The 24958-nt window shown below is 40.7% G+C and overlaps 2 protein-coding genes across 2 annotated transcripts in view; one reads left to right on the top strand and one right to left on the bottom strand.

Annotated features, from left to right (window-relative positions):
* Nucleotides 1–24958, bottom strand: part of asxl1 (ASXL transcriptional regulator 1) — a 271209-nt gene that overhangs the window by 177726 nt on the left and 68525 nt on the right. The gene's annotated exons all lie outside the window — the stretch shown is intronic.
* On the top strand, nucleotides 7538–21764 carry LOC133957354 (ephrin type-B receptor 2-like). Its single transcript, XM_062392896.1, has 7 exons — nucleotides 7538–7653; nucleotides 11146–11393; nucleotides 13652–13867; nucleotides 15785–15934; nucleotides 17812–18005; nucleotides 18303–18458; nucleotides 20049–21764. Exons 1-7 carry the CDS (start codon nucleotides 7542–7544, stop codon nucleotides 20155–20157), a joined length of 1185 nt encoding a protein of 394 aa, XP_062248880.1. The 5' UTR covers nucleotides 7538–7541; the 3' UTR covers nucleotides 20158–21764.

Below are 24958 nucleotides of genomic sequence, written 5' to 3'. Positions count from 1 at the left end.
GTTTCTTGGCTCTCGGACCAAAATGTTCTATAGACCCTTATGTTCAATTAAGAAAAGAGAAGACAACTTTGGCATCAATTTGAAATGACTGAGTGCCTAGGCACCCCAATATGCTTCAGGATCAGGACAGAAGCACATTAAAGGTCAGGTCTGTGTCTCTGTCGGAGTCTGCTTCCTCCTCACTCCTCTGACCTGAGCTCATCTTACTCTTTAACATTAAACACCGTGACTGATAGGACACGTACAGTGCTTTTGTTTACTTTGTGTTTGTTTAATTCACTTTAGAGTTTGAGACACATGTATCTGCTACGCAACACAAGATGTAACGCACAGTCAGGACATCAAAGTTAAAGTGTCGTAACTATCGGGAGACATGCTCTAACATCATCGATTAATAACTGAATACATGTGATTTTCAGTTCATATGAAGAGGGAAAGAAACCAGCACACACACACACACTAAATTTGTTTTCGCAGAGTACTAACAAATTTAGGTACGGACATATTAATGAATCCCAGATTTATGCGTCAAACATTCGTAGTAAATTGTTAGTAAATGAGGCCCAATGTCCATGGGCTTTGGATTAACTTTGGTTGTTGTGTTGCCAGTGCTGCTACCATTGGCATTAGCATTAGCTTCCAGACTTGTTCCCAGGTTGTTTTTTACGATGATCCCTTTTGGTGGAAGATTTGGGAGATGAGAATTACAGTACACTACATCAGCAATGTCTTAGTTTTGCTGTAATGTAGTTTTATCAGCAGATAAGCAGGATTGGAGCAGAATCTATCAAAGTGTAATACAGGGGGAATTTGATGCTTTAGAAATACTGATGAATACAGGTTTAAACAAGCAGTTCATGTTGAAATATATACTATAGTTTTCAAGATAACAGAAACATATGGCAACATATTCAAAGTTTTGTTTTGATATTGAGAAAATCAGTAAAATATTGTGGGTTGTCGATGCTAATGGTCTTTATTAACGTTTCCTTTGGTTTATCATCCAAATCACATAGTCATGCAAGCCTCTGTGTGTTTGTCTACAGCAGGAGAAGTTCAGACAGACCAGAATCAGAATATACAGACAAGCTACAGCATTATAACACTGGACACAGTAAGTACTTTTTACTCTCAAAAGTATATTGTCAGCCATTTAACTCTAGTGCTTAGTAATTATTTTTTTTATGAATACAGTTACGCCAAAATAGTAAAGTCGCCATGGTTAAGGTTTACATCTTAAAGAGGCAGTGCATAGACTTTATTGACATCTACTGGTGAGTTGTCATGTTACAGCTGAATATCCCTCACCTAACCCTCCCTCTCCAAACATGTGAGAGAATCTGTGGGAGCCTTCAGTGTCATTTAAAACTCAAAAGGTGTTTAGTTTGCCCAGTTTGGACTACAGTAAAAACATGGGAGTCTCCATAGAGAGGAGCCGCTCCCGATGTATTTAAACCTTTTTCAAGGAGAGAGAGAGAGAGAGAGAGAGAGAGAGAGAGAGAGAGAGAGAGAGAGAGAGAGAGATTTTATTGCTTTAGCTTCAGTTATTAGTTTTGAGTTCACAGGGTTTAAGGCCTGTTTTGGCAGACAAAGAGGAGCTGATATCTCCAGTTTGTTTGGTGAGTCAACTTTTGTTTTATTAACCTTTTACAGTCTTTATCTTCATGTGCTCTTTATGCTCTAGAGCAGGGGTGTCAAACTCATTTCAGTTATGGGGCCACATACTGCCCACTTTGATCTCAAGTGGGCCAGACCAGTAAAATCATAGCATAATAGCTTCGTACCCCGACATTTTTTTCACCACCGGCGCCAAGCCCCTCAGCCCTGGATGACGTCTCGTCGCTCAGGGTGGGGGGGCGTGGCGGTTACCAACATGAAACCAACATAACGGAGGGGTCTGACCCATCTTTCAACAAGGACCTAGGAGTCTGATGCACGCATTGAAAGTGAAAGGCTGAGGTGGTATTCCAGCCCCCGGGGTTCCATGCACACCACTGCGTACCCCCTGAACCACTTCGCGTATCCCGTACCCCAGTTTGGGAACCGATGGTCTACGGCAGGGGTCATTATATTAACTATATTATATTATATTAACCTTTTTGAAACTGAGAGCTACTTCAAAGGTACTGAGTAGTATGAAGGGCTTATTGTTTGATACAAACTTCCTGAATAACAAAGTTGCAAAGATCACCTTTTAATAATAATAATATTAATATATGTGAAGAGAATGTCTGATCACATCCATTTTAATTATTTTATCACAATAATTATTAACAATGATTTCCACAACAATGATGGTAGGAAATAGATATATTAAAACATGAAACATTGATGTCTGTTAATCTGTTTCAACTTTGCTTAAATTCAACTTAATTGAAGTACTTTTGGTGACATGTATAACTACATTCCTCCATCAGCCTGTACTTTTTAAAAAATAGAGAAAAATCACTTTGGTACAACGATGATATAGCTCAACCAAAAAGAACACATGCATGTGACTGGGGTGGAATGTTTCTAAGTGTCTTCTTAATTTGTTGGGTCTCAAACTGTCAGCTGCCAGAGTTTTCAGACCTAAAATCCACCCTGGTCTCTCCTCATGTCCTCCTTCATTCACTGTGAACCCAAGAGCAAGACAGGCGTAATCGTACGTTCTTTTCAACTTGGTTGGCGGTTTGACATTTTTTAAAATTTTTTAGTTTAGATCATGCGTTGAATCCTGTGGGCCGAGCTGGACCACCTGGCAGCCCCTATCCTGCCCGCGGGCCGTATGCTTGACACCCCTGCTCTAGAGTTACTGTGTTTCTAGGTGTTCCGACTGGAGAAGAGCAAACTGTTACCATGCCAGTTACGATCCCGGTGAATGACGATACTTACAAAGCTAACTAGTGAGCCGTTAGCTTTGCAATGCTTGGCTTACCAATTACCTTAGGACTGCTAACCTGTGTTAACCAGGTGTTATATTAAGCTCGTTAAAAAAGTACATTTTAAAAGTCCATGAGGACGTGGTGATAGTTCAGTTTAACATAATGTTTAGGTCACTTTTTACATGTTGGGTCTAAACTTAATCAGGGAAAAAGTTGTGTGTTTGTAGTTCTGTACTGAAGCTGTCAGGTTATACTGAGAGTAAAGGCCGGTGCATGCTTCTGCGTTTTCACGGGCCCGTAAGCGCCCCTTACGTGCTTATGTATCCCTTCTTACGCGCTTACGTGCGTCGCCCAATTTTTGTAACTATAGACAAAGCTCCGCAAGCCGCCGCCAGCCCGCAAGGCTGTGATTGGTCTGCTAACTACATCCTTTTCGGAGTCGCATTTCCGGTTTCATGCCCCATAATACCGGCAGAAACAACGGAAGATTTAGAAGAACAAATATGGACCAAATAGAAGAGCGGTTGGCAGAAGAGATCTGAAAGTATGACCATTTGTATAACCCGTCACTGACTGGCGGTTTTGTCTGCCAGAAAAAGGCTCTGAGGAGCAGCAGTGGCAATGTAAATAAACAGTCGACGAAGAAGAAAGAAGTCGTCTTCGACAAAACACGTTACTCTGCCTAGTGTTCTGGCGGTGAACACGCGCAATGGTTGGGGAAGCATGAATGACAACGAGTCCTGCGCCACAGTGGCCTGAAAAGCCGCAGACGCAGTTGCAGAAGCATGCACCGGCCTTTAGATGTCTAAATTAGATTTTCAGATTCAGTTATTTGATATATCCTGGGCTTTGTATGTTTGATGTATTGGGGCCAGTGTCATAATTTGTACTTTAATCTGATTATCTGTTGTTATAAGGTCTGATTGTTACAACTAATTCATGAATTATTTTTCTATCTCTCTCTGCTGACTTGCTTTTAAAAATTCATCCATGAATCTACCAAAGTCTTAAGGGCTGAACCTTTAGTTGATAATGATGACGTAAAACAACTGAACCTCATCGAACTATAAGATGACTGGTGTCAACTGAAGGAAGACCTCTTGTATGGAACAGAATATTTGGTGCCATTCTTTAGGATGTTGGTGACTTCAATAGGGCTAAAATGAGGAAAGTTCTGCCGAAATATCATCAACATATTAACTTTCCTAACCGGGGTGACCAGATTCTTGACAATTGCTACTCGCAAATACGGAACAACTACAAACCGTCCCCAGCTTTTGCGAAGTCGGATCACACCACCATCACGCTCATCTAAACCTACAGACAATGCCTAAAGCAGGAAAAACCTGTTTCGGCCAGTTCAACGCTGGAGTGCTGAAGCCATTACCACTCTCCAGGACTGCTTTGAAACAACAAATTGGCAGATGTTGTGTGTTGCAGCGGATGGGGTCATTGACGAATACACAGAGACTGTCTCTGCAGATATATCTCCAAATGCATCGATGATGTCGTCCCTAGGGTCAGTGTTAGGGCTTTCCCAAACCAAAACCCCTTTGTAAATGGTAATGTTCGTGCTTATCTCAGAGCACATCCTCTGCTGAAAACTCTGGTGACCCAGAGGCTTTGAAGAAGTCCAGGTGTGACCTACAGAGGGCCATCAAAGATGGAAAAAGAGACTACAGGGACAAGCTGGAATCCAACTAGCTCAGCTCTGACCCCGATGCTTGTGGGTTGGCCTGCGACACATCACAGGCTATAAAAATAGCAGTGATGATCAGCCTGCTGCCTCTCTACCTGATGACCTCAACAACTGTTACGCATGGTTTGAGACAACTTTACCCTTCCATACGCAAACTGGCCGAGGACCGAGACAACTGCAATCTGTCCCTGACCGTGGTTGAAGCGAGGCTAGAGTTTAAAAAAGTGTACCCTCGGAAATCATCTGGGCCCGATGGAGTTCCAGGCCGTGTCCTCAGGGGGTGCGCCGACCAGCTAGTGGAGGTATTCATCTCCATATTCAACCTCTCCATACATCTGTCAACAGTCCCACCTGCTTCAAGAAGGCCACCATCATCCCCATACGTAAGAAACCATCCATCACCTGTTTAAATGACTACCTCCCTGTAGCACTGACCTCCACCATCATGAAGAGCGTCGAGCAGCTGGTCAAAACCCACATCTGCTCTACCCTTCCGAACACCCTTGACCCCTTTCAAATTGCATACCGCCCAAACAGATCTACGGATGATACCATTTCCCCTGTCTACGCACACCACCCTCTCCCACCTGGAAAAGGGTAGCACATATGTGAGGATGCTGTTTGTGGACTACAGCTCAGCAGACAACACTATTTTGCCTGCCAAGCTTGTCCCTAAACTCAGGAGCCTGGGTCTTAAAACCCCCCTGTGCAACTGGATCCTGAACTTCCTGACGAGCAGACCCCAGATGGTGAGAATGGGAAACCACACCTCCTCTTCACTGACCCTGAGTACTGGGGCCCCGTAGGGCTGCGTACTCAGTCCCCTCCTGTATTCCCTGTACACGCAGGACTGTGTGGCTACACACAGTTCCAACATCATCGTTAAATTTGCGGACGACGCCACCATCCTGGGTCTCATCTCTAGCAACGATGAGACCACTTATAGAGATGAGGTAAGGGGCTTGGTAACATGGTGCCAAGATAACAACCTGTCTCTCAACGTCTGCAAGACCATGGAGATGATCGTGGACTTCAGGAAGCTGCAGGGGGGGTCACGATCCCACACACATACACAGAGCTGTAGTGGAGAGAGTCTGCAACTTCAAATTCCTCGGTGCGTTCATCAAGGATGACCTTACCTGGTCCAGACAAGCGGACTCGGCAGTCAAAACTGCACGAAAGCGCCTATACTTCCTGAGGAGACTGAAAAAGTTTGGGATTTCTCTTAAAACTTTAACAAACTTTTCAGATGCACCATTCGGAGAATTCTCTCAGGCTGCATTACTGCCTGGTATGGTAGCTGATCTGCTGCTGACCGTAAGGCCCTGCAGAGGGTGGTGAAGACAGCGGAGCGTATCATCGGCTGTCATCTCCCTTCCATGCATGGAATCCACAACACAAGATGCCTGAGAACAGCACGGAACATCATAAAGTACCACAGCCACCCAGTCTATGGAATTCTCACAATGCTGCCGTCTGGCAGACATTACTGAGCATGGACTACCAGACTCACAAACAGCTTTTTCCCCAGGCCGTAAGGCTTCTGAACCAGCAACACTGACCCACTAACCCTCACCATGTACATTCTGCTCCCCCATTCATACAGCTACAATTATCATTACTTACTATACATATATGTATATTATTTAATTTAATATTCCTAACTCCTTAACCCTGTAAACTGCCGCTAGCCCTTAATTTATTATTACTATGTTATATGTTACTAGGTTATTACTATGTTATATGTTATTTTGTTATCTTGTATTGCCCGTTTACTGCGTAGATGTTGCCTGCAAGGTCATACAAATTCCACTGCTCTGATGACGCTAAGTTATTTGGTGCATGTGAAAATAAACTGTGATTTGATTTGATTTGATGGATACATTTCAGCAGTCACAACCTTCACAGGTAGGTGTTAACTATAGATGACTTGCCTGGTTTTGCACATTTACCCTTTTCCTTATAAATCAATGGTTGATTTGATTAAATCCAAAATATAAAAGGCCTGTAATTAAACATATTCCAACGACTTGTCATCAAGGTTTTTTTTAATGATTATAACACTGTGCATGTTGTTGCTGTGACTTTTTACTAGATGTGCTCCTTACAATCATTAGTAAAATAGAGTCATAGATTATTGCACATAAAACTACATTAATTAATAATACAACAAATAATTAAAAACAGTTGTGGATCCAGGTAAACATAATCTTCAATGTAGGCATATTAATCTTTAGTCTTTAATATTTAGTGAGTATAATTTATAGGAGAAATAAAAGAATTAAGAAAGAACACTGGAGGAACAAAGCTGCTCGTACATCTAATATGTGTGTAGTAACTAAACAGTGTGTAGTTTGACTGTAATGATGGTGATGGAGAAAATATGTAAACAGTCCAGGAGTCATTAATCATCACAGTTTATGTAGCATCTCACATCTGTTCTGACGTCTCTTCGTCTTCTGAGGTTAGAACACAGTGTTAGAAAATGTTAGACAACACTATTTAATGTTAGCTCACATGCTAACTACCTCGGAGGATGGAAGCTAGCCGGTGTAGGTGGGCGTGTTTATCCTCCTGAAGTCGGAGGTTAGACCCAGCTCCTCCTTTTTATCCAAATATGGTAATGTCTGCCTCAGCCTGGTTCAAAATAGTAAAGATGTTGTGATCATATTTGAAACTCTCTGCTTCAAAACGGGAGTTCAGGAACCAGTGGGTGACGATATGCTAGGCTGCCACTTGGTCCTAACCAATGTAGTTACTTAGCCCTTTCTGATTGTTTTTTTCTCAAGAGACAACATTCCAAAAATCTGAAATAACTCAGTAAACAGAAGACCTTTAATTTCCGTTGGTTTTGAATATATTTAATATTGAATATATTACAACTGAAACGCTGATCTATTTGGACCCTCTTTGAAGGCCCAGAAGGTCCTAGGGGTAACCTGATTTTGTGTGTTCTTACTGTTGAAGTGTCACCAGGAATGAAGATATACATTGACCCCTTCACATATGAAGACCCCAATGAAGCAGTCAGAGAGTTTGCCAAGGAGATTGACATTTGCTGTGTGAAGATTGAACAAGTGATTGGTGCAGGTAAAGGAAAACAGTGCATGTAAAAATAAATTAATCCAGCCAATTAGGAGCTAGTGCCTAATCTGGAACCAGTTCTCTGTGTTTCCATGTTCAAAAAAGATAAGACAAATCAACGTTTAAACTGTTGCGAGGCTGAGATGTAATTTGAGTCTGTGTTATTGTGTGTATCAGCATATGGCGAGAGACAGCGAGAGAAGAGAGCGAAAGAGCATTCAATTAATAAATATACATATTAATATATATATATATATATATATATATATATACATATAATATAAAATATATATACCAGTTCCAATATCATCAGAATTCTATTGATGTTGTTGTGCAATAGTAGGAGTAGAATTGACGTTGGCTAATTATTAATAATCATGAAATATCATTATTAAAATAACAATTATTTCTTAAAAATAATCAAAAATGATAAAGCTATTAATTAAGAATAGTAACACATTTAATTAGAAATGATACGGTTATCCATTAATAATAGTTAAAATAATTAATGAAAACAATAAAATTATCAATTAAGAATAATACAAATCTGTAATCATTGCTTATTGTCGCGGGGCACCACCCTGGTTACAGGGACCAACAATTCAATCTTTAAATATCAGTCTCATAATGATAAATGTCAAATCAATAATCTCAATATTTAATATTAATAATTATTTAATTAACAGTGAAGGCTTCTAACTTCGAGCACAGGCAATCATAATCCAGCTGCAATCACATACATATGCACAAATAATCACAGACTACAGATACTTTAATTACAAAAGCATTTATTAAAAAGGGGAAATAAAGTTAGTGTTATTTAATGTTTCATCATTTTAACAAACTCCGATATTTCAAAGATAAACACAGCAGCAGCACTTATCACAATTCAGAAAGTACATGTAAAACCGGCGGTCTACCTATGTATGTCTGTCATGGTATGCGTGTGTGTCTGTGTCAAAGTGTCTCTCTGTGTGTGTGTGTCTATGTGTGTGCATGTGAAATACAGTTAGTGTTATTTAATGATTCATCATTTTAACAAACTCCGATATTTCAAAGATAAACACAGCAGCAGCACTTTTCAGAAAGTACATGTAAAACCGGCGGTCTACCTATGTATGTCTGTCATGGTATGCGTGTGTGTCTGTGTCAAAGTGTCTCTGTGTGTGTGTGTGTCTATGTGTGTGCATGTGAAATACAGTTAGTGTTATTTAATGATTCATCATTTTAACAAACTCCCATATTTCAAAGATAACAACAGCAGCCGCTTATCACAATTTAGAAAACACATGTATTCATCTATGTGTATCTGTGTGTGTGTATCTGTCTGTGTCTATCAATGTGTCTCTGTGTCTGTGTGTGAGAGAGAGAGAGAGAGAGAGAGAGAGAGAGAGAGAGAGAGAGAGAGAGAGAGAGAGAGAGAGAGAGAGAGAGAGAGAGAGAAAAAGAAGGGGGCGTGGCGATGACGAAGTCACGTCACATCTAAGATGGCGGCCGATCATGATTCGTGGAACCAAGGCCTAAAAACTCTCAAAATGGCGAATTGACTACAAAACAAGATGGCAGAGCCGTTATGAATTTAGAGCCAGAATGGGAGGAGAGTGAGAGAGGAGGCGTGGCAATAATAGACTCAAAATGGTGGTTTAACTTGCGTTCTTCAAAATGGAGTCTATGTTAATGACACCATGTGGCCGGAGCTCACACTGGTGGTCACATGAATTACACAAAGGGATTTTCAGACAAAGAGAATTCTTTGTCTCTGCTTTGGCGTTCGGCCGCATGGCTTCCAGATGTGTCCAGCCTCTCTGAATATAGATTTAACTATGTCACATGAACTGTATTCTAAATACAGATCGGATGTGTGTATAGGTCGGTTTAGAAGGAGAGAGAGAGAATACAAGGAGAGAGCAAAGCTCTCTAAAAGCACCGTCAGAGACAAGTTACATTTACTTTACCACTCAGCACCCAAGTGGCGTTGTGTCCTGAGGTTTGACCGGTAAAGTATCTTTACAGTTGTTCAAACGGTCACAATGAGCTGGAGACGCTGCTCACGGCGCTTAAAAACTATGGCACAAGGCCGTAACCGGAAACCGGAAGTGGCGAATAGCCGCTAAAACACTGGAGACTCTGCGGTCTCATACAAAACAAATACATTCAAGTATTAAAACAATACGCTACGTATTAGATTAACATCTGCCCAGACAATAAAGCCTCTTACTGTGACCTTCACGGTGTTGCATGCGCGTGTCGCGCGGATATTTCGGAAGTCCAGTGAATAATCGTGGCCTCTCAAGCTCTGTTGCGCTGGTTCCTCTGTCGCAGCGGCGTCGGCCGGGCCGAATAGGAGCAGATTCGTCTTGCTCCTCAACGGGATGAACATCGTCCTTCTTCAGGGATGTGGAGGTCGTGCTCCTCAGCGGAATGAATCTCGCGCTTCTGCAGAGGACGGCTGTGGAAGCCGTTTGTAGATTGTTGGGAAAAGAAAGTAAAGTCCGTGGGGAAAGTGAAACAGTCTGAGATTGTTCCGCGTGCAATTTCCTGTTTGGTCTTTTCAAGTTAAAACAGCAAAAGTCCTTTTGAAAATAAAAACGTCGACTGAGATAAAAGACAATGAAAGAAATGAAAGAAAATAATTAAGGTTACCCCCTTTAGCAACTAAAACAGCTGGGAGGCCCCGAAGGGGCCTCGTGATGTCTTCAGAGCAGGGTAAAAATGGCTGATAAACTAGAAGTTAAGGTTACCCCCTTTAGCAACTAAAACAGCTGGGAGGCCCCGAAGGGGCCTCATGATGTCTTCAGAGCAGGGTAAAAATGGCTGATAAACTAGAAGTTAAGGTTACCCCCTTTAGCAACTAAAACAGCTGGGAGGCCCCGAAGGGGCCTCATGATGTCTTCAGAGCAGGGTAAAAATGGCAGAGCATTGATGTCTCAGTGGTTTTATTCTACCTGAGAGGTTCTGCCTCCTTGAGGTGCTGGTCATGGGATGATGCTGGCTTTTAGCCAATTGAGTGTCAGAGGTCAAAGGAGAGTGGGAGGGGCCAGGAGCAGAGCAGGGGTTTCTGGGGAGACCCCAGGGATTAAGTTAACACCAGAAGATACAATCTCCATGCTGGATCTTAGAGGGAGACTTTAGCTGGCTTAATCTTGGCTCAAAGGCCCCGCTTTTACGACCCATTGTGTGTGGATCCTACAACATGGTTAGTTCTGTAGGGACTCTTGCCCAACAATGTGTTACTTTCAAATAATGTTCATTCTGGCTTTGTTAATAAGACGTAAATGGTGACATAGGCTAGCATTTTCCAAGTCTTATGTCCATACTTTTATTGAAACCCAACAGTTAATTGAACTTCCCATGTAAACATAGCTTAAAACTGGTAAATGTTTTACTTTAAACTGAATTTAACTTGATGGAGTGACTTTCAAGCCTGAAACCCGCATATTGCTGCCTTATTATATCCTTAATCAAACTTTACACTGAATCCTCTTGTCTTCCTATCAGGAGAGTTTGGGGAAGTGTGTAGTGGAAACCTTCGTCAGCCTGGGAAGAGAGAGATCCTTGTGGCTATTAAGACACTAAAGGCGGGATACACTGAACGCCAGAGGCGGGACTTTCTAAGTGAGGCATCAATCATGGGCCAATTTGACCATCCCAACATAATCCATCTAGAGGGGGTTGTGACCAAGAGCAACCCTGTGATGATCATTACTGAGTTCATGGAGAATGGATCCCTTGACTCCTTCCTCAGGGTAAAGGAGTCGTACTGATTAAAGACAAAGTTCTCTTATCAGTTAGGCACTGATGGCCATCTACTCATCCATTACACTTTTTCCATAAGAAAGATTATTTTGTATATGTGTGATATGTCGTATGCCCTGCTAATGGCAATGTCATTGGAGATCATTGGAAATGAGGGTTATACTCTGATTGCTACATATTGCAGTGCCAATAAGTGCTACATAATTAAACACTTAACATTAGTTTATTCAGTGAGATCATGTTGGTCATCATCTGGCATTACTTTTTGTTTTTCAATCCAGGAGAGGGGTGAGTCCAACAGTCAGCAGGTTGGACTGCCAAAACTAAAGTGCGATTGACTTTGACTTAAACTTCAGCCATTCACACACACATTCATACAGTGCATCTATTAGCAGCACTTCTTATTCTGCCTAACCAACACATACTTTGGCAATTAAGATGGGCGCAAGCACATTTGTTGTTTAAATGTTGAGAAAATGACAATTGGTTCAATCTGATACTTATGTCACACTTTGCCTTACTGTGTGCCATGTGTAAAATAGGGCCTATAGTCTCAACAACTAAATTCAGTCTGCATGTGCACCTAAACACAATGGGCTCATGCACACACAGCTAGCAGTAGGGGAGAGCAGGGTAATGTGGGACATCAGGTAAAGTGAGACACCCCCTGTATCTAGGCAACGGAACACATTTGTGGTCATTTGACCATTATTTTTTCAAGCCCCTCCCATTCCCCCCTTGCCATGAAGGAGAAGTTGGAGCGGGTGCTGTGGAAAGTATGTTTTTTCACAAAAATGTGTTTTTGCATGTAAAAGTAAATTTTCTTGCTTTGAACTTAATCAACTGTTGTGTAAAAACAAATTGAATCAGGTAGAAAAGCTTATATCATACATGTTGGTGAACTTCCAACATTTAAAACCATTTGATTAACAAAGTGCTGGGATAGATGCACTGTATGAATGTGTGTGTGATTGGGTGAATGTGAAACTGTAGTGTAAAGCGCTTTGAGTGGTCATCAAGACTAGAAAAGCGCTATATAAATACAAATCCATTTACCATTTACCATTTGATTGATGCTAGCTGAAGATTAGCCTGAATTGCTAAGAGATGTTGTTTTTTCTAAAACGGTGGCTGTGGGGTAAAGTGGGACAGTGTCTCACTTTTCCCCACAGATACCCCACAGACACTGTCTCACATTACCCCACCATGAAGCACAAGCGAAGTTAATTCTTCAAAATATTTTAGTGTTATATTCAATTATATGTGTTTTATTTTTTATGTCATAAACATTGTAGAAAAGCCAATTGACAGGACAACCCTCATATGAAAAATTCATAAAGAAAAAGGAGAAAGGGGAAGGGGAAGTAAAATCAGTAGCCTGGGGTGCAGTAGCTGAGGCAAAAAGAATATTCACAGATGAAATGGAGGAGGAGCTTGCCAAACACTTGAAACAACTAGCTGATCAGTTCCATGGCCTTGCTACAGTTAAGTGCTGTTAACTGGAATTTGAATACGCAAAGAATTGGATTGCCAATTGGGCAGAGAAATAATGTGCCGGTTAGCTAGGGTGTGCAAGAGATCACATGAATCATAATATTCATAAATGTGCGTAATTGACCAATTCCAATGATTCTGTTACTAGTCCGATATTAGTGGTTGTCAATCTAGCTGTCGGGCATTTAACTATTACAACATGTGTGGTTATGGTAGTTTTAAAGTGGAAAAAGTAAGTGGACCACTTTACCCCGTAGCTGGGGTAAAGTGGGACACAAGACCACCTTTTTTAAAACAATCCTATTTCACTGCCCTTTGTCCTGAAGACATTCTGATCATTTCCATTGCTAGAAAACATCCTGAATTAATGGGAAATGTGTAAATTTTACTGATATATCATTTTAGCTTGCCTAGAGGGGAGAAATCCCACATTACCCCGCTCTCCCCTACTGGCCTGATAGTTACTTGTAAACACTAAGTATATTTCCTAATATACAAGTTTGAACTGCTGAATATTTTGGTAATCTTCATAACCCACTGTTAATTTCAGCTATGAAAATAAAATCATCACCAATCATTGACAATAATATCATAAGAATTACAGAGAGCAAGTGGTGAGGCAAGGAGCTCACATCTCAAAAAAGTATCGAGTGGTTAATGTTTAGGGCATTTGTTACTCAAAATACAATAGTGAGTAATGTTTATTCATTTGCATTGTTCAATTCAATACTGAGTAAACGTTTTTTTCTTCAAGCAAAATGACGGGCAGTTCACAGTGATCCAGCTGGTGGGAATGCTGCGTGGTATAGCCGCTGGCATGAAGTACCTGTGTGACATGAACTATGTCCATCGTGATCTAGCGGCCCGGAACATCCTGGTCAACAGCAACCTAGTGTGCAAAGTATCTGATTTTGGTTTGTCACGCTTTCTTGAGGATGATACTTCAGACCCCACATACACCAGCGCTCTGGTAAGTCTTCATCAGAAAATAAAATAAGCTTTGGTGATGACCCTGTATCTATTGATGACATCAGGTTTATAAATTCATTATCAGACTAGTTGAAAGGTGTCATGTCCATTTAGCTGTGTCAGTGGATGTGGAATATGGTATTAATCCATCTATAGGCATTTGAAACCATGTTTACTTATTCCCCTCCCTGCTTTAATAGTAATGGAACATGATAGAAATGTAGCGTATTGGCAGCGATTTGGAAGCTCGGCACTGCAACTTGGACCCTAAGCTTCAGTTAGCCAGGCCCCTTCAGCCGCTGCATAGCAAACTAGCTTAAACCCCACTAGCAGTGCCTCAGCATCTTCCGAGCAGTCAGGATCCCAGGGGAGCTGTGAGACTGCCCAGAGGGGGCATTTTGCTAAGTCAAAGCCCATGATTAAGGAAGCACCAATTCAATGTTGTCATTAGTAGTGACTATAGTCTATTGCATTCCACTGGCCAGAGTAGGCGACTACGATTCCAAACTGAAGCTGATGGCTAATTGTAAAGTTATTATGGTAACATTGAAATTAACATCAGCAGCAATGACTGTGTGTGTATTGGCTGTAGGAGGAGTTTGTTAAAATACAATGTGTGGAAGTGGCAAAAACTTCAGAACTTAAATCAAAATGACTGACTTCCATTTAGTTTTAACTATAACCCCAAAAGACTTTGTTGTAAGTTTGCTTGTTACACAACCAATTTTTGTGACTTTAGGCCAGGGGTAGGCAACCTTTACTATTGAAAGAGGCATTTTGCCCCCTCTTCCCCCAAATTAAATCTGTCTGGAGCCGCAAAACATATTTGATAACACAGGTTATAAAGTTATATATATAGTTATACAATATATATAAAACCAAAGTTTGTTGCATTTATTAAATTGCTATTTTTACCTGTTACAAAAAAGGAAAACTGTTATGATGAGGAGAAGCCTACTTTGAAATAAATTCAACACAGAACTATGTTTTTTTTGCTCATATCCAGCTTGGTACTTTTTCAGCAGATTCTGTGTGTTTGCTCTGGAAATGTCTTTAAACATTACATTTTTTGTTGCTAATTCCTCACCACATATCAAGCATACAGATTAACCTGCATAATGATGCAGGTTAATCTGGCAGGGAAAGCAAATAAATCTGGGGGATTTATCCATGGTTAGTTTACAGAGGCCGGGGGTCGGACACTATAGATTAGTGACCTGCAGGGAAGAGAGCCGGGCCGTAGACGTAATAGGATGTGATGCATATTTTAGTTGACGAAATATTAAAACAAAACATGAGAGCAGGTCAGACTGGAGACGGACACAGAAACTGAAGCTCAGTACAAACCAAATGCAACTTCTGCTCTGATCAAGAAGCTGTTGAGCTGATCTCGGAGCAGCTGTGACCAGAGAAACTCTGTGTTTCCACTGTTAAGAAGCAGCCGGTCAGTCGCTCATGTGAACGAGCTATAATCTCACTGAGTGAGTCTCTGAGCGAGTGAGCAGGGGTGGGGGACGGAGCCACACATACACACATATGCCCGCTCCTGCTACTTCATGACTGCCTAATACGATGATGATTTAAAAAATGAATGTAAACGTGAGGTTCACTCACGTTCATCATATGAAAACTGATTCGCTAAGTTCTCCGTTCGCGGAAAATATGCGCAACATGCACAGCACTTTACAGGGAGGCATTGCAAAAGGGCTGAAGAGCCCCATGTGTTTCAGAAAAAAAATTCAGTGATGAACACTTATCAAGCAATATGAGTTTGGGGAAAGTTTGAGCATGAACTGTCGAATTTAGAACATCAACCAACTTTCTCATAGACATCGTTAGATTGCACAAAGCAATTTTGAAATGATGACTTTTTTTAAATACAACACTGTCTGTTGACCTCCACACTTGCTTATCCCAGGGGGGAAAGATTCCCATTAGGTGGACAGCACCAGAGGCTATCAAGTACAGAAAGTTCACCTCTTCCAGTGATTGTTGGAGCTATGGAATTGTCATGTGGGAAGTGATGTCATATGGAGAGAGGCCCTACTGGGACATGAGCAATCAAGATGTGAGTAATGCCCTTTAGAACAAGCAGTATTTACATTCTAGTACATATAACTGAACTGTCATAGAAAGATGATAAGCTTGTTTCCTTTATGATTTGTTGATGCCAATGACTTAAATAAATGAATCATTTTAATGGAATTTTAATTAATTTATAGTTTAATTTATAAATGAATTAACTTCCTTTGTAAAATTTTAGATTTATAGAAATTGAAATAAAATTGAAATTAATTTAGATAACAAATTTATTTGAATCTTATGTGAAAATTCTTGTTTAATTCTTAATTGAAAAAGAAAACAGATACATTTATTAAAATTAAATAATAGATATTCTAGGTTATTTTAATTATCAATATTCAAATAACAGCCCATCATTATGTAAAATACTATTTGGTGCAGATGTATCAGATGAGAATACTGAATCTTTTGATTGTGTCCAGTACAGAGATCCCAGCTGAGAACAAATACGACACAAGCAATTGGGAAACAAAGTCCTGTCATTATAAAGTTTACTCTGAAACAGCTCCAACCAATGCATTTACATTTTTATCAAGTTATTATACTTATTTTATAAGACAGTCTCCTTGCGCCTGTATATTGTAAATTGTAGCACAGTTGTAACATTTTGGTGAACAAAACCAAGTGGCTCTTGAATGCAGAAATGACTAGCTTGCATTAAGAGATAGTTCATCAAGAAATTAATATTCACTCATTATCTACCGACGCCTAGGCCGATCAGGGTGTGGGTGAAGTCAGGGCCAGCCCTGGCAATGTTGGCGCCCTAGGCGAGATTTCAGATTTGTGCCCCACAAATACACACACACAAATTGTCATGCACCCCCAAGAACTGTAAACAGATGCACACACAGGCAGACAAAATTGTAAGGTATAAAAAATTATAAAAATATACCATAAAAAATATAAAAAGAGTCTGAAATCCGCTGTTCTGACAGCAAATCATGTCATGCCGACAAAAATAACCATTAATGATGTCCACAATCGGGGTAATTCTTACCTCTATATTGTTCTTTCTTCTCCTCCTCTACTTTGCGTTGCTTTCTGAATTGTGCAACGGATAATATAATAATTTTTTGATTCATCTTCGACTCTAACCACCGCAGCGTGTACGTCAGGGACACACCTGAGGCGGAAGCGTAAATTCTCGTGCGAGCAGCCGCCTGGCTGTTCTCAACTCCCCCACAAGGGATTATGTGCTTGTGTGTGTCTGTCTGTTTAGACACAACTGACAAATGTGTGTATTAATTACATAATTAAAGATGGGGAAATTTCCTCATGTTGGGGCAAAAATCTGTGAAATTGAAACTCCAGAAGAACAGCGGGGAAATCGAAAGTATGTGATGCATATTTAATCGTTTATTTAATATATCACCTATATTAAATAAACGATTTTCAGTGTGTTTTCCAGCCCGATTTGCTCGTGGCGAGCGCAAAAAAGAAAAAGAGCAGACCCGAAACCACCGCTGCAAGTCGTGAGCTGGCCGTGGCGCTACCCAGCGCTTCCCGGCTGGTCCCAGTGCGAACAGCATGGTTGTTGTTTTATTACGTCTGATGAAGGACTCACCAATTACTTCAAATGTATTGGATTCTGCTCTAACAAAGTTTACCCCTGATACTCCAGAAGTGTTTTGTGGTCTTAAACCACCTCCCATTGGCATAGGGGTGATAAGATAATGAGTTGTCTTTCATTTTTGGACGAACTGTCCCTTTAATGACTAGTAGTCTTATGTGCTTTATATAATGGTTCTGTTTCATTTCATCAAGCTTATTTTTCCGATCGTGTCATTCTGCACCTAAACAGGTTATTGTGTGTTCCAGTCATCTTCTCTGATATTCACAATTACTATTTATAAATTGTTGTAGGTTATCAATGCAATAGAGCAGGACTACAGGTTACCCCCCCCTATGGATTGTCCCAGTGCACTGCATCAGTTGATGCTGGACTGCTGGCAGAAAGACCGGAACAACCGACCTAAATTCAGCCAGATTGTCAGCACCTTGGACAAGATGATCCGCAACCCAAACAGCCTCAAGGCCTTGACTCCACTGTCATCAAGGTAAAGCAGTAAGGACCTTCATCGCTCACACTGTGAATGGCTTTCTAAAATCAACGTTCTCACGGTATTGCTATGTGGGGACAGCGTGGCCTAGGGGATAGAGCGGGTATTCTGCAACAAGAAGGTTACCGGTTTGAATCCCGCGCTTTCCCATCTGCATGCCTAAGTGTCCTTGGCAAGATACTGAACTGGAACCTCATAAATGCTGATTGTTCTTAAAAATGTAAGTCGCTTTGGACAAAAGCGTCAGCTAAATAACATGTAATGTTCTTGTTTTTTCATTTTTCTGTCTTCCAGTGATCACTTACCTCTGCTTGATCGCAATACTCCAGACTTATCTTCTTTCAGCACAGTGGATGAGTGGCTGGACGCCATTAAGATGGGCCAGTACAAGGAGAATTTTGTCAACGAAGGATTCACCAGCTTTGATTTGGTCTCTCAAATGACCACTGAGTAAGTTTGATAAGTTTGAATAGTCATCTACCTAATGCAAATGCAAGAGGTCAAAGAGCCTATATAGACCTGGTTTTAACATCCATCCTGAGAGGTCCGATCACAAGAGGTAAGCTCTAAATTTGTCTGTTTACACCTTTCTTTACAATGCATTGAGCTACAGCGAAGAAAATTACTATAACTCAAAGAAACGGCTATGGGAGAGTATCTGCGAGAATACAGAGGACATAAGAAGAAGACCAAAAGAAAAATTGCTCATAATAAAACCTTGGCAAATAAAACAGATAGGGGACCGGTGGAAGAGATGCCTCTGACCAATATTTGTGCAGGAGGTGAGAGCTGTGTCCTTTGTGGCCTGAGCGCTCAGGCGCGGCACACTCGGGCCATTGTAGCCAGATGGAGCGCACAGCAGAAAGCTGGTCAGCGCTGTATGTGGTGTGACAATGGCGATTCAGTGCGTCGAGTTGATCTACTATTGATCATTTGAAAAACTTAGAAATGACCACAATAAAAATCAATAAATGGGAATTGAGAAGAGTAAAAATTCTTTGGTATATTATAAAACTGTAGTGGCTCAGATTATGTTAGATACATTTGCATCTACTCACAGTCATATGCTTAAAGAGCGTTGCCACATGCGCCCCAGGCCACCTCCAAATGTGGCCTAAGTCACAATGGAGACCCATTTGGGTGCGTTCACGTCTGTACTTACAGCTGTCCACCTGTGATCGGTTCACTTAGAATAGATGTTAATAGCAGGTCTGAATAGGTCGTTAAGTCATAGAACATTGAAACACATCACAGAAAACTCAAAGTGAATCAACAGTAAGAGTGTCTTTATTTTTAATAATATATGTTTCTGAGTGATATTATTGAATATGTCTGCAATATTTTTAATCATTTACCCACAAACAATAACTCAATTCAAATTAATTGATAGGAAGGAAAATACATGTTTTTAAATAGTGTATATTCACCATATGCCAATTTTTTTAAATAATTTGGTGTGTTTTGAGAAATCTTTGTTTTTTGCTCAATACTGATACCATTTTAGGTGAAAATACTAACTACACAGCAACTGTAAGTCAAAATGGTTTAAATAGGGTTCAGGCTTCACTATGTATTGCTCAGGATAGTACCTATAATCCATGGCAGTATGGGATATCTAAGTTATTATTATTATTATTATTATTATTAATGCAATGGTGACCTATCCAGGGCACATCCCACCTATCACCCAAAGTCAGCTGGGAATGGCTCCAGCTCCCACCCAGAAAGGATAAGCATAGATAAAAGCATAGGAAAAAGCATGATGGATGGTAAATGGTCTGTATTTATATAGCGCTGTTATCTTGATGACTACTCAAAGTACTTTCCAGTACAGGCAGGTTATTGCCATTCACCCATTCAGACACAATCATACACCCGGGAGGTTGGATGTTTAGGTATAGCCACAGTGATAGGGTAGTCTATTAGAAGCATGAGATGCTGATCTATGCTTCCTTTTTGCTAACACAATAATATTAAAAAAAACATTAGGTCTTATGCTGTTTTATAATAAGGTGGAACTTACAAATGTTTTCTCTTCAGGGACATCCTCAGAGTGGGAGTGACATTAGCTGGGCACCAGAAAAAGATCCTCAACAGCATCCAGTCCATGAGGGCCCAGATGAACCAGATCACTTCTGTAGAAGTGTAACTCCACAAACTGATGGCTCTGATTACTGTGACATAACCATCACCCACTAACCCTGCATTTTCCTGCAACCTCTGAGGAAGGCTGATGACCGCCACACAGTCTGTGGTTTCAATCAAACCTCACCTTCACCCTTGCTCACTCCAAACTCTCACAGAAGGTTCCACAGGCTGCAGCACAGCACAGATGTTCAGTAGTTTTCTTTTAGCTGTTAGATGTTCAGGTAACAGTCATTTCGGGGGTTTGATGTTGTAGTTCACCATAACCACAGCCATCCAGATCCAGTCTTCAAACTACTCTGTCCATGTCCGTTTAATGGGACACCTTTATTCTGTTTTATGGTAACACAGCACACTTGGATTTACTACCACCATCATCAAACTCAGTGGTAAAACAGTTTGTAAAATTGGCTCTCCACTTTGCTATTGTATGATACCTATCGTTGAAAATGACTGAACGTGAAAAACAACACACTAGAATGTAAAATGCAAGCTGGTAGCACCATTTGTTTTCAGTGCAACATATTTATTTACAAATACACATATTGGTGGCTCTTAACTCTGTCAGTGATATTGGTCTTCTAGATTTGGACTGGGAGGCAACAAACCAGTGTTAGAGCCACGGATTATTTAGTTATTTACAACTGAACAAGTTAAGGGAAATGGTATCTTCCTTACCTTAACCTAAAGTCAAAACATAAAAGTCCCATATTTTACCCTTTTCTAGTGTTTTATTTGAAGTTTGTGGTCTGAAGTACCAAAATCCATGTCATGTGGTTTACATCACCTCACTCATACATCTCAAAAGCAGGGCAGTTTGTGTTGCAAAGCACAGGTAACGCATTTTAGCCTATTGTGACTTTGTAAAATCCACCAGTAACTCCAAATAGAGATGGTCACTACTACTAAGTACTAATGTTGGAATTGATATAGAGCTATACAATAGGGCCTCTAGTCTGGTTCTAGAGCAAATCCCTGGGTACACGTGACTTTCCCCAGTGTTGCATTTCAGGAGTGGTAGAGTCGGCTGCCTCTGCCTCCAGCTCAGTCTTGGAGATGAGTTGATGACTTTCCTCTGTGGCTAGACAGTGTATGTGACATCACCAGCCAGGGGAGCGTGCAAGACCAGAGAAGTGGATGATCAGGAACTGGAGACAGCAAGCGGACGACTTTCAAGGAAGCAAAATATTATTTACCCTGACTCATCTCAGAGCTCTGACTCCAGGAGGTGGATATCATCCATTCACTGTGAGTAAACAAGATGGCAGTATACTAACTGAGACATAATAAAAAAGGGTTTTCAGTCAAATTGTAACTCAATTGATAAAACCAGAAGAATACCAATAAAAGTATTACAAGCTAAAAAGATTTGTTGAAAAGACAAAACAAAACCCTAGCAACAGTCCTTAAAAGAGAACGAGCACAAATTCCAATAATGAATACAAATAAAGTAGACTTTCTCCTGCCCAATAAAACAAAAGAAATGTTGGATGCCTGAGCATGGCTGACAAATGTGACATTTTTGATGGCCTGTTTTAAGGCACAGTGTGTGAATATGGACTGTATGTGTTTTTTGATATATTTAAATTTATTTTTTATTCCTAACAGTTCCTTTATAATCACAGAGGACATAGAAATCTCACCCAATTATACTATATGTCTCCTATATAATACGGGACCTTTGAAAAAAAAAAATTAACAGCAGACATACAATGTACACTGGGACACTGCCTTTCGGCATATGGTGAAGGGTCATTATGACTCCCTCCCAAGCACAGTCAACAGCAAATGGTTTCCTCCACGGGTCTTTAATAAAGTCTTGTACTCCACATCAGACCGTGAAAACTGCGCCACACACGGCAACAAAAGACACAACATACAGCGTTAGTTAACTAGCAAAAAACAGTATCAATAATTACAGTTAAAGTTAAAATAAATAACAAACAAAATACCTCGTTGGCTGCATGCTCTTGAAAAGGAATCTTCTTATCTTTTCTTACTTAAACTCTTAGACATGGCACTACATCTGCCTGCTTCTCTTCTTCTTGTTACTTCTCTGTGTTTCTTCTAGAAGGTTCTTCTCAAAACATGCAGCTCAGCGGAGGCTTCAAAATAAAAGTCTTATCTCTAATTACACACATTACACACATATATACAAATACAAAATAAACATTAGAAACCTTTATAACAAATTACATTAATATAGTGGCAACAGTTACACTCCCAACAAAATCACAAACCTTACTTCTGAGATTTCCTCATACATACTGACTGTTGCAGTTAAAGTCTTTGACCTTAAAACATTACACATCTGTCATTAACCATTACGTGTGGAATGCAAAGATAAACATTAAACTTCTTCCATAGAATGAAGATAAACATTAGACATATTAAACTGGGTCTGCTTCAAGCAGAGTAACCAACTTATGCACAGGTCTCTCCAAGAAAACTGTCTTAGTAGTGGATTTACCCTTTTCAGTAAATGGGGTGTCACTAACTATCAATCTGACCTTTCTCACCCTATCATCTGACCCTGGATAAACTGCTGTTATTTTGGCCAGCTTCCATTCATTACGTGGGGCTTGATCATCCTTTAAAAGCACAATGTCGTTTACTTTTAGGTTTCTTCTGTTCTTCTGCCACTTTTGTCTTGGTTGCAAACTCAAAAGATATTCCTTTTTCCATCAAATCCAAAACTCATTGGCTAGATATTGAACTCGACGCCACCTCTTTTGAAGATAAAGATCTTCCTTGATAAACTGTCCAGGTGGGGGAAGAATGATGGTCGACTTCATTGTAAGAATATGATTTGGAGTCAAAGGTTCAGGTGAGGAGGGGTCATTCAAGTGTTCAACGGTAAGTGGTCGAGTATTAATGATCGCCATCCCTTCATATAAAAAAGTTCTGAGATATGAGCTATCAAGTCTTTGTGCTGACTGGTCAAGAATGACTGTGAGAACACTTCTTATAGTTCTAATTTGCCTCTCCCAGACGCCACCCATATGACTTGCCGCTGGAGGATTCATCAGAAATTCACATCCTAGAGCCTTGACTCTGTCTTCATCCATTCCTTTCATGAGTTCTGCAAACTCTCTTCTTGCACCAATGAAATTGGTTCCTTGGTCACTTTGAAGTTGACGAACATTTCCTCTTATAGCAATGAATGCTCTTAAGGCATTTATGAACGCATCAGTCGTCATGTCATCAAGCATCTCTATGTGTATAGCTCTCGAACATAGAGAGGTAAGTAAAAGTCCATACCTTTTAATGTCTTTTCTTCCGTCTTTAACATGGTTTGGACCAAAGCAGTCGATGCCAGTGTAGGTGAACGGAGGACTTGTTTCCATTCTATCTTCAGGTAAGTTACCCATTTTCTGTTCTTCAGTACATCTTCTGTACTTTCGACACTTGACACATTTGAAGATGTGTGACGACACTGCACTGCTGCATCCCAGGATCCACAATCCATTAGCTCGCAGTTCGTTAACAGTCATTCCACGTCCCTGATGATGAACTCTTTCATGGAAGTGCTTGATAATTAAGTCTGATATGTGACTGTTTCTTGGAAGTATTGCTGGATGCTTCACATGTGGGTGTAACGTGGCTTGACTTAAACGTCCTCCCACTCTTAGGATCCCTTCTTCATCCAAAAATGGACTTAACTTGTACAGCTTGCTGTGCTTTGTCTTACAGATCGATTTCTTCACTTCAAAGCTCTTTATCTCATCTGGGAACGCTTCTTCTTGAAGTAACTTGATGATAGCAATTTCTGCTTCTTTCCTTTCTTCTAGGCTTGTACTTTCATTGGTTCTTTGCTTGTCAGCTTTGTGTTCTTTAACTCGTCGTTTCAATCTGGCAACTGCTTGCACTACCCTTGACCAGTCAGAAAACTTCTCAAGGCGGTCTAAAAGTGATCTGTTCTCCCTTGCCTTAGTACTCAACACAAGAGCCTTGAGGAGCTCAGGATCATCTTCCTTAACTTCTTCCACCTTGTACGCTCTGTCAGGTAGATCCTTTTGCCAAAGAAACTTCGGTCCGCTGAACCAATTGGAGGTCTTGAGTTGCTCTGCAGTCAATCCTCGGGACGCATGGTCGGCCAGATTATCCTCAGATGCAACGTGGAACCATTGTTCAGGCTTTGTACTTGACTTGATTCTTTGTATGCGGTTGGCTACAAACACTTGAAATCTTCTTGCATCGTTGTTTATGTAGCCGAGGACGACTGTAGAGTCCGTCCAAAAGTATTCTTGCAGGTCTTGGATTTCCAATTCATTGCGGAGCATGTCACTGGTGCAGACTGCAACTACTGCTGCACTGAGCTCCAGTCTTGGTATTGTTGTCACTTTGGTTGGTGAGACTCTTGATGTTCCCATTAATAGAGAGCAATGGACATCGTTGGACTCATTGATGACTCGCAGGTAAGTACATTCACCATATCCGGAGGTGCTTGCATCGGAAAAATGATGAAGTTCATGACTCTTAATATTGCCAAAACTTGAAGGTAAGTAGCATCTTTTGATTTCCATTTCAGCTAGATTGGGTAGGTCTCTGATCCAGGACTCCCACTGGGGCTTTAGGTTTACTGGAATTTCATCATCCCAGCCAATCTTTTCTCTGCACATTTGCTGAAGAATTTGTTTCCAAATAAGGACAAAAGGTGCCATGAATCCCAATGGATCATACACCCAGGCAACTGTAGAGAGCACACCTCTTCTGGTCAGTGGATTGGACTTTACTTGAACTCTGTCTGAGACGGCTTTTTCCACAAACTTCCTGCATTTGTGCAAAGTGTGCCCAGTCTTCTT

The sequence above is a fragment of the Platichthys flesus genome, chromosome 7 (assembly GCF_949316205.1).
Source record: "Platichthys flesus chromosome 7, fPlaFle2.1, whole genome shotgun sequence".
Lineage (NCBI taxonomy): Eukaryota > Metazoa > Chordata > Actinopteri > Pleuronectiformes > Pleuronectidae > Platichthys > Platichthys flesus.
The sequence above is the reverse complement of the archived record's forward strand: the minus strand, read 5'-3'. Positions and strand labels throughout refer to the sequence as shown.

What these genes read in the sequence shown, in the direction of transcription:
- LOC133957354 (XM_062392896.1), top strand. Translation starts at nt 7,542, where the DNA reads ATGAAGATATACATTGACCCCTTCACATATGAAGACCCCAATGAAGCA. An exon ending in TGAACAAGTGATTGGTGCAG is followed by an intron (nt 7,654 to 11,145) that starts GTAAAGGAAAAC and finishes TCTTCCTATCAG; the next exon opens with GAGAGTTTGGGGAAGTGTGT. An exon ending in CCCTTGACTCCTTCCTCAGG is followed by an intron (nt 11,394 to 13,651) that starts GTAAAGGAGTCG and finishes TTTTTCTTCAAG; the next exon opens with CAAAATGACGGGCAGTTCAC.